At 41.7% G+C, this 12,321-nt stretch overlaps 1 protein-coding gene across 1 annotated transcript in view; it reads right to left on the reverse strand.

The window, feature by feature from the left end:
• PKHD1 (PKHD1 ciliary IPT domain containing fibrocystin/polyductin) overlaps nucleotides 1-12,321 on the reverse strand; it is a 233,326-nt gene that overhangs the window by 8,542 nt on the left and 212,463 nt on the right. The window contains exons 59-61 of the mRNA XM_041480845.1: nucleotides 4,834-4,960; nucleotides 4,180-4,267; nucleotides 799-906 (exon numbers count right to left, since the gene is read on the reverse strand). Of these exons, the coding sequence (XP_041336779.1) occupies nucleotides 799-906; nucleotides 4,180-4,267; nucleotides 4,834-4,960 (323 nt within the window). The remainder of the gene's footprint in view (nucleotides 1-798; nucleotides 907-4,179; nucleotides 4,268-4,833; nucleotides 4,961-12,321) is intronic.

The raw sequence follows: 12,321 nt of genomic DNA on the forward strand, positions 1-12,321 counted from the left end.
TTGCCTCAGCAGCCATCCTGAGACAAGAAACCAACACTTTGACCCCTCTATACCTTCAGAAACAGATTTAGAGATAATTTCAGGCCCCAAAACAGTTGCAGAGGTGCTTCTCTTGTGGAGACATCTTAAGGATTTTCCAAGGCAGACTTCACAGGGTTCCTTGTCTCCAGTGTCCCCCTCAACTGGCATTTCCAAGAAGGCATAAGCACACCTGCCTCCTCTTTACTGAGATGCTCAGGGGCCTCTGAATGTGCCAACATCATCTGCAGAAGCTCTTAGGAAAGCCCTGGCAGAGCCCAGTCCTGGAGTCATGCTCTGAATGTGCATAACCACCTATAAAAGTGACCAGGTGCAAGCAAACAGTCAGGGAAAGGCACTATGAAAATAGCCAGGAGCACAGATGGAAAATTTGTGAACATAAACAGGGGAAAAAAGAGGGAATGAGGGGCTGCAATTTATAGGAAAAAGTTTGCTCAGTCAACTTAACTGATTTTAAGTTTCTAATTTCTTGGGATACTTACTAGGGAATCCAGGGAGAAAGAGGCACCTTTTTCTGACAATACTTCTCTGTACTTATTCATCAGATTTGAGAGATCTTGCATGAATAGCAGAGGAATCACCCAGCTCTCCTGCTGCCTGGGGAATGCCAGCTTGGATGTGGAACAGAACTCAGGCTATTTGAAGGTTTGGCATAGCTCCACCCATTCAAACAAAGTTTAACTCCTTTTTTATAAATTCAGGCCACCTGTAGGGTTTTGATTTTACCAAATCAAAGGATACACAGAATACAGGGTTTACCTGGAGGTGATGTGACTGTGAACACAAGTCTCCAGTCTGTTCCTGAGCTGGAGACAGCCAGATTGGAAAAGGTTGCACATCCGTCTATGACCTGCACTTGGGTGAGCCCTGGAGAGTCAGAAAAAATCATATTGCAATTAACAGCAACCAGGTAAGGGCCACTTAAGCACCTCAGGGTGTCCTCATGACTTTAAGGGACTTCAGAAAGCCTAAATTAATTATCCATCTTAATTATAAGCATTGTGTCTAACCCCAGAAAATTTCACACAGAGATACTCAGAAAACAAATTCCAGAGGGACTGGAGGGCTTCAGCTTCTAAATATTTATTCTTTGAGCTCATTGTGAAATGGCATTTTCTGTGTGTTATAGGGGTGTAATGTGAATGCAGCAGTTAAAGGGATCAAACAAAGGTAACAGGAATTATAAAGATGCACTAGAAAGTTCCAAACGCCCACTTTTAAATTTATCTCATGTCTTGTGTGACTAAGTACTTCACCAAGGTTAGGAGAGTGATAATGAGGATGTCCCAAGGGAATGGTCTCAAGGAGTCAACCCCTGTAACTAAGGGACAAGCTGAATCTTCAATTCTTTTCTGATTTGTTTCACCTTATCTTTCAGGCATTTTCCCTCCTGTCATATTGTTAAATCTCTTGGAATTTTTCTCCAACTCTGTCAGATGCTTTGTAAGGTATTTGGCCATGGAAAATGTCTGTGGTGACTGCCCTGAGACAGTACAGGAGACACTGTCAGCTGGAAATCTGGCAGGGAAAAACTCCAAGGGGAACATTAAAATGAAACCCAGGAAAGAGAATTTCTCCATCACATTACCTCTTGTTGTGATCTATCAGGGAATCCATTCTGACTCAACATTTGCCCTTGCCATGATTGTTATTTCTGTAGGCTCTTTTAAAAAGTTATAATTTACTTTGCAACTGGATCCCCATTTTATTGTGTGTATCTTTGAGCACCAGCCAAGGCCTGGCCTTTGAGTGATGCTGGCCAGGTCTGATCTGCATTCAGACTGCTGGGGTGAAAGGGGTGAAATCCTAAAGGCTGACAAATTTCCAAATGTTGGTTCAGGTGGGGGTGAGATGCCAGAACTTCCTCAGGATGCTGGACTGGCTCCAGTGATCACAAACACAGACTTTTGCCTGCTGAAGGACATGTCATAACTATTTGCTTTATGAAGCAGGTGGCTTGGCATTTTATTGCAGTTAAGCAGCACAGGTGAAGGTACATAAAGCTGAATGTGGGCAGGACATTTCTACTCTGCCATTCTCATGTTCAGGATATTGAGCAATGTGGTGAATTAGCAAATGCTGAACTACAGCCAGAAATTGCCCAAGACAAGGTCCTAGGCAAAACCATGACACATATTAATTATTTAGCAACATAAATTATAAAGTTTCTCCTCTCTGTGACTCTGGTACAATTTAATTTGTTAATATCCCAGTTAGTTTTGACTACATATATGGGATTTTTTTCTATTTCTGTACAATATCTAGCACACCAAACCACCAATTTCATTACAAGTCTCCAGGATCAGCTGTGATATATAAATAATCAGTGATTTATACTGTGAATAGATTTGATGGAGATATGGGAATGTAAGTTTCTTTTATTGTTCCAGCTTAATCCTGGTTCATCCATCTACCACTCATATGATCCTCCTTATGACAGTGTCTGCACAGTCTACCAAGATTTTCTTGGCTCTCATACTCTCTGTAATGCAGATTTTAACAGAGGGCCTTGTCCAAATAGTTTATAATTGCCATTTCTAGTGTGTGATGAAGCCTGGAGTACTGTACTGTACCTCTCAACAGGCGCGAGCTCAGCTTTCAGGCACATATGCTCCAAAGCTCAGGATGCTACAGATATATATGGGAGTCTTCCCAAAGATCTCTCAGGCAAGCTGGTATTTAACGCAGAAGCACAGCTAATTTGGAGCTAAACTGCCTTCCACGAGGCACTTTGGCTGCTGTCAGATGAAGCAGCCTCAGTGTGCTAGACGGGACCCATTTCCATTAAATGCTGCTTTCACGTGCTTCAAAAGACGAGTGCAATAAGGATGTTTGTCAAAGGGAAAACTGCAGCAAACTATTACAGGCAGAACATCTGTACTGTGCTGCTCTTCCTTTGCTGGAGTTTATTGACTATTAATTTGATGCATGTATCTTTTAGAGAATGTGAAGTGTCTTTCCCTTCAGTGTCTTTCTTTTTCTCTTTTCCTCTTTTTTTTTCTCTTTTTCTCTTTTTCTCTCCTCTTTTTCTCTTTCAGGAATTGGTACATGTTAAGAGAGGATTTTTCTCCCTCCCTCCCTTCCTCCCTTCCTTCCTCCCACTGTAAGTCAGTACCTGATCCAATAATCTTTGGTTAATCTAAACCTAAGGAGTTTAGGAACATGCCCTGAAAAGGCATGAAAAGCAGCAGAAAACACCAAAGGATTTTTCTAACCTGTAATCCTAGAACTATCGTGTGGTAGGAAGAATTTCTAATTAACAGAAACAGGGACTGAAAGGGTGAGAAGCTGTGATCTCTAGCATGAATGCTACTTATCTTCTCTAAATGTGAACTTTTCAACTCAAAAATAACACACAAATGGCTTTACTGAGAACAAAATACTTTCTCTGCAACAGGGAACCTGAATTTTCATTTTGTGTGCTTCTTACTTATATTTAAATATTTTAGAAATTAAACTAATATGTTTATAATCATTATAATTTCCAACTTCTAATTTAGCAGTGAAAGACCATCCACAGGTGTTTGGTTCAGCAGTCTACTTAAACAAGGTTCTATATCTAAGCATATTCACACAACCTTGAGGGAAATCCTCACATGTTTAGAGTTTTTCACAAGTTTTCCTGAGTCTTCCATGAGTTCATGTGTTTAGATAAATGAGGACCAGAAGGGAAACATTTAGATCCCCCATGAAAAAAAAAAAATAAAATCAGATTATAATTTGTTAATTATAATCTATGGGCATTTGTTTCTCTCTAAACTTGGCCAGATCCTTTGGGATAAAAAAGGTGTTGTGGACCCTAAAGAAAATACCTCAGTTAACATAAATTGAAAATCAAGTGTTAGGATTTCTAATTCTTCATTCTTTCCTTTTTTGACCCCAGATACATCTTTTCAAGACAAACTATTGGATATACTTCCTTTAAGCTACCAGCCCACAAAAAGACTTCATGAAAGCTTTTTTTTTTCCCCTGTAGCATATGACTGGGCAGTTCACCAAACTCCTACTGCAACCTTCTGTTTTCAGCCCAAAGACTGGTTTTCAACAGCAGTATTTCTCAGGGAGAACTCCTAAAGTTATCACCAGCATTTTTCATAGCTGCTTTGCCATAACCCTTGCTATGGTAAAACACATCCAAACCTTTCAGCACAGCCTCAGAGGAGTCCTTGAGATGAGCTGATACAACCCAGGGCTCTGCAGGAGGACCGAGTTTGTCAATTCTTTCACCCTGGCAGGAAGAACGGAAGAGAAGAATTACAATCTTGTCTCCTCAGCAAGACGAAAGAAAGCTTTGATGATTTTAACAACTGTAATATTTTTTATATATATATATATGTCCCCTGTCTGAGGGCAGTTTGCATTTATGGGTCACATGCTACAAATGTCACAAAGGTCACCATAACTTTTCAAGGTGGGGCCACATCACAGAATGGATCAGGTTGGAAGGGACCACAGTGGCTCATCTGGTCCAACCTCCCTGCTCAAGCAGGGTCATCCCAAAGCACCAGGCACAGGATTGTGTCCAGACAGTTCTGGAATATCCCCAGCCAGGGAGATTCCACTGCCTCTCTGGACAATCTGTTCAGGGCTCAAGCACTGCAGAGGAAAAAAGTTCTTCCTCCTGTCCAGGTGGAACTTGCTGGGATCAGTTCCTGCCCATTCCTCTGGTGCCATTGCTGAGCCCCATGGAGCAAAACCCGGCTCCATGCCAAAAATCTCAAATGTCAAAAATCAAAAATGTCATAATAGTACTGAACTAAATAAAATCTCCATACACAGGGAGGCAAATTCTACCTTTCTGTCCAGGAAAATGATTTTTGGCTGTACAGGAAGCTGCTTCTCGATTTCTCCATCTGAAGGCTGCACCTGAACAGAGATGCTGTAGGGTCTCCTGTATAAGCATGTTTCTGAATGTTGTCTGCTTCCATTTCTTTCACATGAAAAGGGATGGGAAAGAAAAAGAAAATAATTAAAAAAAAGGAAAATTTGAAATAAGGTTTTCGCTGATAATTACTGTTCCTATTTTCTACCTATTTTCTACCTACCTACTATGATATTTACAATATCATAACCCTTTGATTCCTTGGGTGAGATCAGCATGCATGGAAATAGGAAAGAGTTCTCACTTCCAAGCAGAAAGCAGCATCAAAGTATGAAAAAATCCTTTTGTTTCAATCCCCAGTTTACAGATGGAAAAGTGAGAAATTAACAAAGTAATTTATGTCCCTGGTATCATGTTGGAAGTATGTGGCAGAGACAGGGATTTTATGGATTCATGAACCCAATGCCTTAGCCCCAAATTCCTCATTGAAGTGCACTGAGAGCAGTGGAGCCTGCAAATGTCCCCTGTCCAGGAGAAAGATTTCCACTGAAAACCTTTGAACTCTTCTAAGAAACAAGTCTTGGTTCCTCTACACAAACACACCAATTACAGGGCTTTACTGCATTTCCTTTTCCTGCCATCACCTTCCCAATCTGCAAAGTCTGCAGACTGAAATAAAGCAGTTACAGACACCCCCTTGAAAGACATTGGTTTTTCCAAGCCTGAAATTTAAATTAGAACATCCCAGGAGAGAGCTTTTGCATTTGAATAAAGAATCAACACTTCATTCTGAGCCTGGATCATTTCATTCCCTCTCCCAGTGCTTTGTGCCATTTAGTATCTCATATATATATATATATATAATTTTTATATATACATAAAAAGCTCTAATCTGCAATTGCAACGAAGTGGCTGGGGGTTTGGTATTGTCTTGAAATGAAAGAAGAAAAGCTATTCATTGATCTCTAGTGTTTGCTTAAAGGTGTTTACAAACACAAGATATACAGAGCTTAAGTTTCCTTTGCTTTTAACTCTTTTTTTTCTAGTTTGGATGGTCGTGGATGTTTTTTCAGAGTATTACTCTGAAATTATTATTAGAAATGAGAAACTGCTCATACTGAGCTGATGGAAAATACTGGTGTGAACTACAGCTGCTGGAAAGATCAACTAATGTTTTAAGGATATGTGCAGACTAGAAAGGTGGCTCTTGGATTGAAGTTTTAGTTCTTATCTTGGCTCTTTATCTTGTATTTTTGTTGGTGGGAAAGTCTCAAAGGCAATGTTAGGTTTGAAATTCATGTCAGGGGCATCAATAAGGTGCTGTTATCCACCTTCTTCCAAAAATGTGCATTCAGCTGTGTGACCAAACACCAAGTCATATACAACACACCAAATCATTCCTGTTTTCAAGCTAAAGAGCTGCACTTTTCTGTGAGCTCCCTGGCTCCAGCTGAGCACAGAGAGGTTCAGGTGAGTCTTAGCATAGTTTCTGTAAAACCCAATTTTCTTTTTCTCTCCTCAGCTTCTTTAACAAATAAGAAAAATGCCCTGAATTCACACCTCAGTCTCTACATGCTAAAAGTGTGCGTAGAGGAAGGCTGCTGCAAAATGTGGATCTAAGTGCTTCTCACTCCCTAAGGTGAGAAGAGTCATAAAATCATAGAATCATAGAGTCATAGAATCATAGAAAATTTGGATTGGAAGGGACCTTAAAGATTATCCAGTTTCATTCCCTGCCATGGGCAGGGACACCTGCTACTATCCCAGGTTTCCCCAAGCCCTGTCCAGTCTGACCTGGGACACTTCCAGGGATGGGGCAATCACAGCTTCTCTGAGCAATGTGTACAACCCTCACAGTAAAAATATTCTTCTTATAATCTAATTTATATCTCTCCTCTTTTAATTTAGAGACATTAATCCTTGTTCTTTCACTCTCTGGTAAAATAACAGTGAAGAAAACAGAACGAAGCAAAACTAGACATTGATACTTAAAATGGAAGTGTAAAAGTGAATGTCTGTTTGTGGGTAATTTAAAATTGGTCAACACAGCATGGAATGTGGTGTTTTATCCCACATGGTCCAACCCCTGCCTTAGGGCACAACCCTGCACACAGCAAGTTATATTCCTTAAAATTATGTCAGTGTGGAGGAGGAGAAAGGAGCATCCTTCTGCTCCCCTGCTGATTTGTGCTGGAAGGAAAATAGGCCTTTCCTGGCACAGCTTTGCCCTAGGGAGGTAGAGGTAGATGAGTGCTTGTAGCCCAGCAAGGACCAGAGCAAGACCTGCCTTTGCAGGATGAAGGATGTGCTGTTTGCCACTGGAGTCTCCTGCTGGGCAGGAGCAGGCTGGTTGGCAATTCCCTGCTGACAGGGAGCAGCTCTGATGCTCAGTGCCCTGCAGCTCTTCTAGATGTGGGCACAGCAAGCTGGGGATGCCGCAGTCAGCAGGGACACCAGGCATCCCTGATCCTGTCACCATCAGTGCCTACATGTGTCTGCTGAACAGGCTAAGGCTCCACAGGAGATCAAGTGCTTGTCCTTTAGCAGCAGGGAAGTCTGAGGGCAGAAACTGGAGGGTCTGCTGCAGGTATTGTGGATTAACCGAGAAACTTGGTTGAGAGATTTGGGGCAGAGAAAATGAAGTATCCCCAAAATCAAGGAGAACTTGTCATTTTATTTACAATTGTAATAACAACTGTAATAATAAAATAGAAGATCATAGAATGATTTGTGTTGGAAAGGACCTTGAGGATAATCTTGTTCCAACCCCCTGCCATAGGCAGAGACACCTTCCATCATCCCAAGTTACTTCAAGCTTGGTCCAGCCTGACCTTGAACTCTTGAACCTGACCTTGAATACTTCCAGGGATGGGGCAGCCACAGCTTCTCTGGGCAATCTGTGCCAGGGCCTCATCACCCTCACAGGGAGGAATTTATTCCTGATATAATCTAATGCAATATAGTAATATCATTATTCATCTAGTTATATCATGTTATCATAAGAATGTCTACAACAATAATAATAGTGGGAAGAAGAAGAAGAAGAAGAAGAAGAAGAAGAAGAAGAAGAAGAAGAAGAAGAAGAAGAAGAAGAGGAAGAAGAAAAATGATTAAGAAGAAGAAGAAGAAGAAGAAGAAGAAGAAGAAGAAGAAAACAAGAAGAAGAAGAAGAAGAAGAAGAAAAATAATTAGAAGAAGAAGAAGAAAAAGAAGAAGAAGAAGAGGAAGAAGAAGTATTATTATCAATTGACTTCAAGGCGAAGATCAGGATGAGAGCCTGGATCAAGGGTCCATTAAAGTCAATGTGTCTACTAGAAAACTAAATGATACCAAAAACAAGCCTTGGCACTGACACCTGATCACCTCTACAATTAAACTGTCAGTCTCTCTTAAGCTATGGTTTAGGTCCAATGGCAAATTCCAGAACAACTCCCAAATGGTCTGGGAGCTAATACAGTCAGAAAATATTTTCACTTGGAAGTTTGGATAAGGCCATGCTGAAATATGTCAGCTGGCCTTGGTGCCAAAGAACAGCCCCTGGCATATTTAATTTCCTAATAGACATTGAAATTAATTGAACAGTTGTCTGGTATGTCTGCAATGTGCTGTAAAATCAATGTATCCTTGCAAGGGGAAGGAAATTGGGAAGAATTTAGGGAATAATATGACTAAATGAATTATGATCCAGCTGAAGAGACATTTCTATTTGTTCATGAAAAGGTGGGGATTGCTGGTAACTGTAAGGGATTCAAGAAAGAGACGTTTAGCAAGGACAGGGCATAGGCAAGCTGAGGACTTATGGCAGGCAAAATAGATGCATATTCACTGGAAACTTTGTGAGGAACTCAGAGTTTTTGGGTGAGAATGGGTTCTGATGTCATGGGATGATGAAATAAGCCAGACCTTTGCCCTCTCAGGCGCACTGTTGGAGCTTTGTCACCCCCTGCAGATCTTGTCACTAATTATTACAGATGGGGAAGACTGACATGAGCATGAGAAGACAATGAGGAGTCTGAGGTCATTCCTCCTTTAAGCAAAAAAGGTATTTGAAGGATGACTTATTTCCACCAATTCCCATATTTTCCCATATTATAGAAAGAAATCAAAGAGATTCATGGAGCCCAGCTCCTTGCTCAGCACAGGACAGACCCAACAAACCAATCCTGTGTCTGAGAGCATTGTCCAAGCACTTCTTGAACTCTGCCAGGTCTGGTGCTGTGACCACTGCCCTGGGGAGCCTGTTCAGTGCCCAGACACCCTCTGGGTGAAGAAACTTTTCCTGACATCCAACCTAGACATCCCATGGCACATTTTCATGTCATTCCCTCAGGTCCTGTCACTGGTCACCACAGAGCAGAGATCAGTGCAGGCCCCCTTCTTCCCCTCATGAGGAAGTTGTAACTGCAATGCTGTCTCCCCTCAGTCTCATCTTTTCCAGGCTGAGCAAACCAAGTGACCTCAGCCTCTCCTCCTGTGACTTCCCCCTAGGCCCTTCTTTCAATAGAACAACAAAGATGATGAAGGCTCTAGAAGTGGGATCACCAGAAGCCTTTAGAAGAAGAGGGACAGAGCAGATGCATCTGATAGGAGAGAAACATCCTCCAGATTCATTAGTGACTTCCATTAATAGCTATAGATCAGTGGAAATGCCCCTATTTACGAAGCCAGTGGCAAGGAGCTAAGCCAGGCCTCCTCTGTAACACAGTCCCCAAGTTTACTGTCAGAGAAATGTCTTTTATTAAAAGTAAACAGCATCCCGCCGGAGGTCAGAGCTTTGCCGGGCTGCGTATCCCAAGGTAATACCACTTTAAGCTCCACATAAACTCTTAAACAGTTTCTATCCTAAAACCAGACCGTAGGTGGTACAGTTTTTTACGATATGTTATAATAGTGCAATAAATCTGTTAGCTTAAAATCGAATCTCCGTGGCCTTTTAGAGAAATCATCATTAAATGCAAGGCCCTGTTAATGATGCCATCCCAGTGAAATTGTTTAATCTGCTAGGGGGGTGGAAGGTCACCAAATGAATTTTTTATAATACATCAACTTGACACACAATAGGGAAAACTGTAATAGATAAAAGCAAAGGAAAAGGGCACTGTCTTCTTCTGATAGGTCAATAGCAGCCAAGAGAGTCACTCATCCACTTTTCCTTCACTACCCTGCTCCTTTTCCATTTAATATGGACACCCAATTAATACCTCAGCACCATAGACAACCTCATTTTAGGTGAATTATAGCAATTTCTTCCCCCTTCTCCGAAATGAAAGTGATCACAATACATCATAGCATTGTGCGAATTAACGTTAATTGATTCGAGTTACCAAGCATTGATGGGCCACTTCTATAATCTGGTCCTTATTGGGAGCTGGAAGGGATGGAGGGAAGATTAGATTGCATAGCCCGTTGCTTTGACGACGGCGGTCACCTGATGGCTTGTTAGACAGTTGTACGCTTCTATTGCCGGCCCCAGTGGGGTCGTCAGTAAACTGGAGTGATGTCCAAACATCATTACACGCTGCTCCGATATTAAAGCAAAGGGATTAGCACCTTATTGCAGGCAACCTGGATTTGTCATTGTGCTGTCGTTATCCAATTTCCAGATGATAATGTGACTGTGGCCTGCGGGCACGAGGTCCTACAGCCAAACCAAGGTGCCTGTGTACGTATATAGATCTATATTCTATATATATATATATATGTAATTTTTTTTACTACTTATATGCACACACACACACTCATATCCATATATACACATGCACACTACCCCACAAACACCCAGCACCCCAAGCCATTTAACCCTTTGCTCACCAGATTCCTGCTAACAAAGCCTGTGGAAGAATTTTTCCCCCCTTTCCCATCAGACGCGCAGCGGAGGCCGGGAGCGCGATGCGACAGCGGAGCGGGCTGGCCTCGGAGCCGACACGGCCGTCACTCACTCGAATGTCACAGCAGACAAGCTCTGCTGATAGAGGTGACACCACTCACATGTTAAATAAGGCGGAGTGGGGACAGGGTTGGTCCCTGGGAGATGTGGCCAGCAGCTCCTCTCTGCTGGTGCCTGTGTCGTGTAAATCATCACTTATGTCTCAGGTCCCATTAGTTGTTGGGAGGGAAAATAAATTCATGTGTGACACGAGCAAGGCAGGTTTTGTTTGACAGCACTGAGGTACCCGTGCTGGGATCACATCTCTTTGCAGTGCTTGAGAAGCATAGCAGGGACACTGCAGGATCTCCTGCATGTATCTGAAAAACATTGACTTCTGAGGGAGCACTGAAATAGGGAATAACTTCTCTTGAGCTGATCCTCTTCATTTTTAACTGAGATGTATTAACACAAACCCTTCAGTTTCAAAGACCAAGACTGGTGTGGGGGGTATATGGCAATTTATTCCTCCTTTTTCCCATAAATGCAAAGTCTTGTGCTCCTTTTCCCAAATCTCTCCTACCTTCTCCACCTTCCTCTTCCTCTGCATTCTCCTGCTCTCTTTTCACCTTTCCTACCTTCTGCTCCTTTCCTGCAGAGGAGCCCGCTGAGTTTTGGAAGGCCATTGTCAGAGCAAGCAACCAAAGCTGTGTGAGGGGTAGGACTTCTAATTGCCTGAACTTGTAATTCACAGCTGTCAGCTTTGAGTGGGAATGACAAATTCTTGGATACATTTACCATGTACACTAGATGCCAACAGAAATTTAGTTTAAAATTTAAGACTTAGAGGTGAAATATATCTTTGTGATAGACCCTCTTAACCCTACACTGCCAAAAGGGTTCCTGTCCAGGAAAGCAATGATGAAAAACCATTATAATATTCATCTACTATTGTTGGAGAGGCAATGTGAAGGTCCATGGAAGGTAGTTTGAAGATTTGTTGGAAAACCTGCAAGGGAAATGCTAGCTTCACATGAGGCTCATATACAAAGGGCTGCTTTTGGTATTTTCCCCTTCAAAACCAAACAATCTTATGGACAGACATATTTTGTGCTTGTTTGGAACAGACTGAATGAAAAACATTTACACTCAAGCTACAGTTCAATTAACTCAGGTCAAAAGATGCCTCCTTAGTTTTCCTTCCTTGATTTAAATATGAAAGAAAAAAAAAAAAAAAGCTAAAAAACTGTAGATCTGGGGCCTATGAAAGAAAAAAAAAAAGCTAAAAACTGTAGATCTGGGGCTTAATCTCTACATAATTAAAGATTTTTTGTACCATCATCATCCCTGGTATGACTGGGCCTTCCTTACATTGACAATTGAGTTTTGATGCCCAATTTCAATTCTACCAGAAGCAAAAGATTACTAACACACTAAAATTTCACTGTTGTTCAGACAGATAAATATTCTATTGACACAGAATATTCCCTTCACATAAACTATTTTTACATCCATTGTCACCACCTTCACTGTGGGAAGATGTGTCTGAGTCTCTAAGTTCCCAATGGCCACCCACCCCTTCTGGCCCATCCCA

Source organism: Pyrgilauda ruficollis, unplaced genomic scaffold, assembly GCF_017590135.1.
Source record: "Pyrgilauda ruficollis isolate IOZ18807 unplaced genomic scaffold, ASM1759013v1 scaffold54, whole genome shotgun sequence".
NCBI classification, from domain to species: Eukaryota; Metazoa; Chordata; class Aves; order Passeriformes; family Passeridae; genus Pyrgilauda; species Pyrgilauda ruficollis.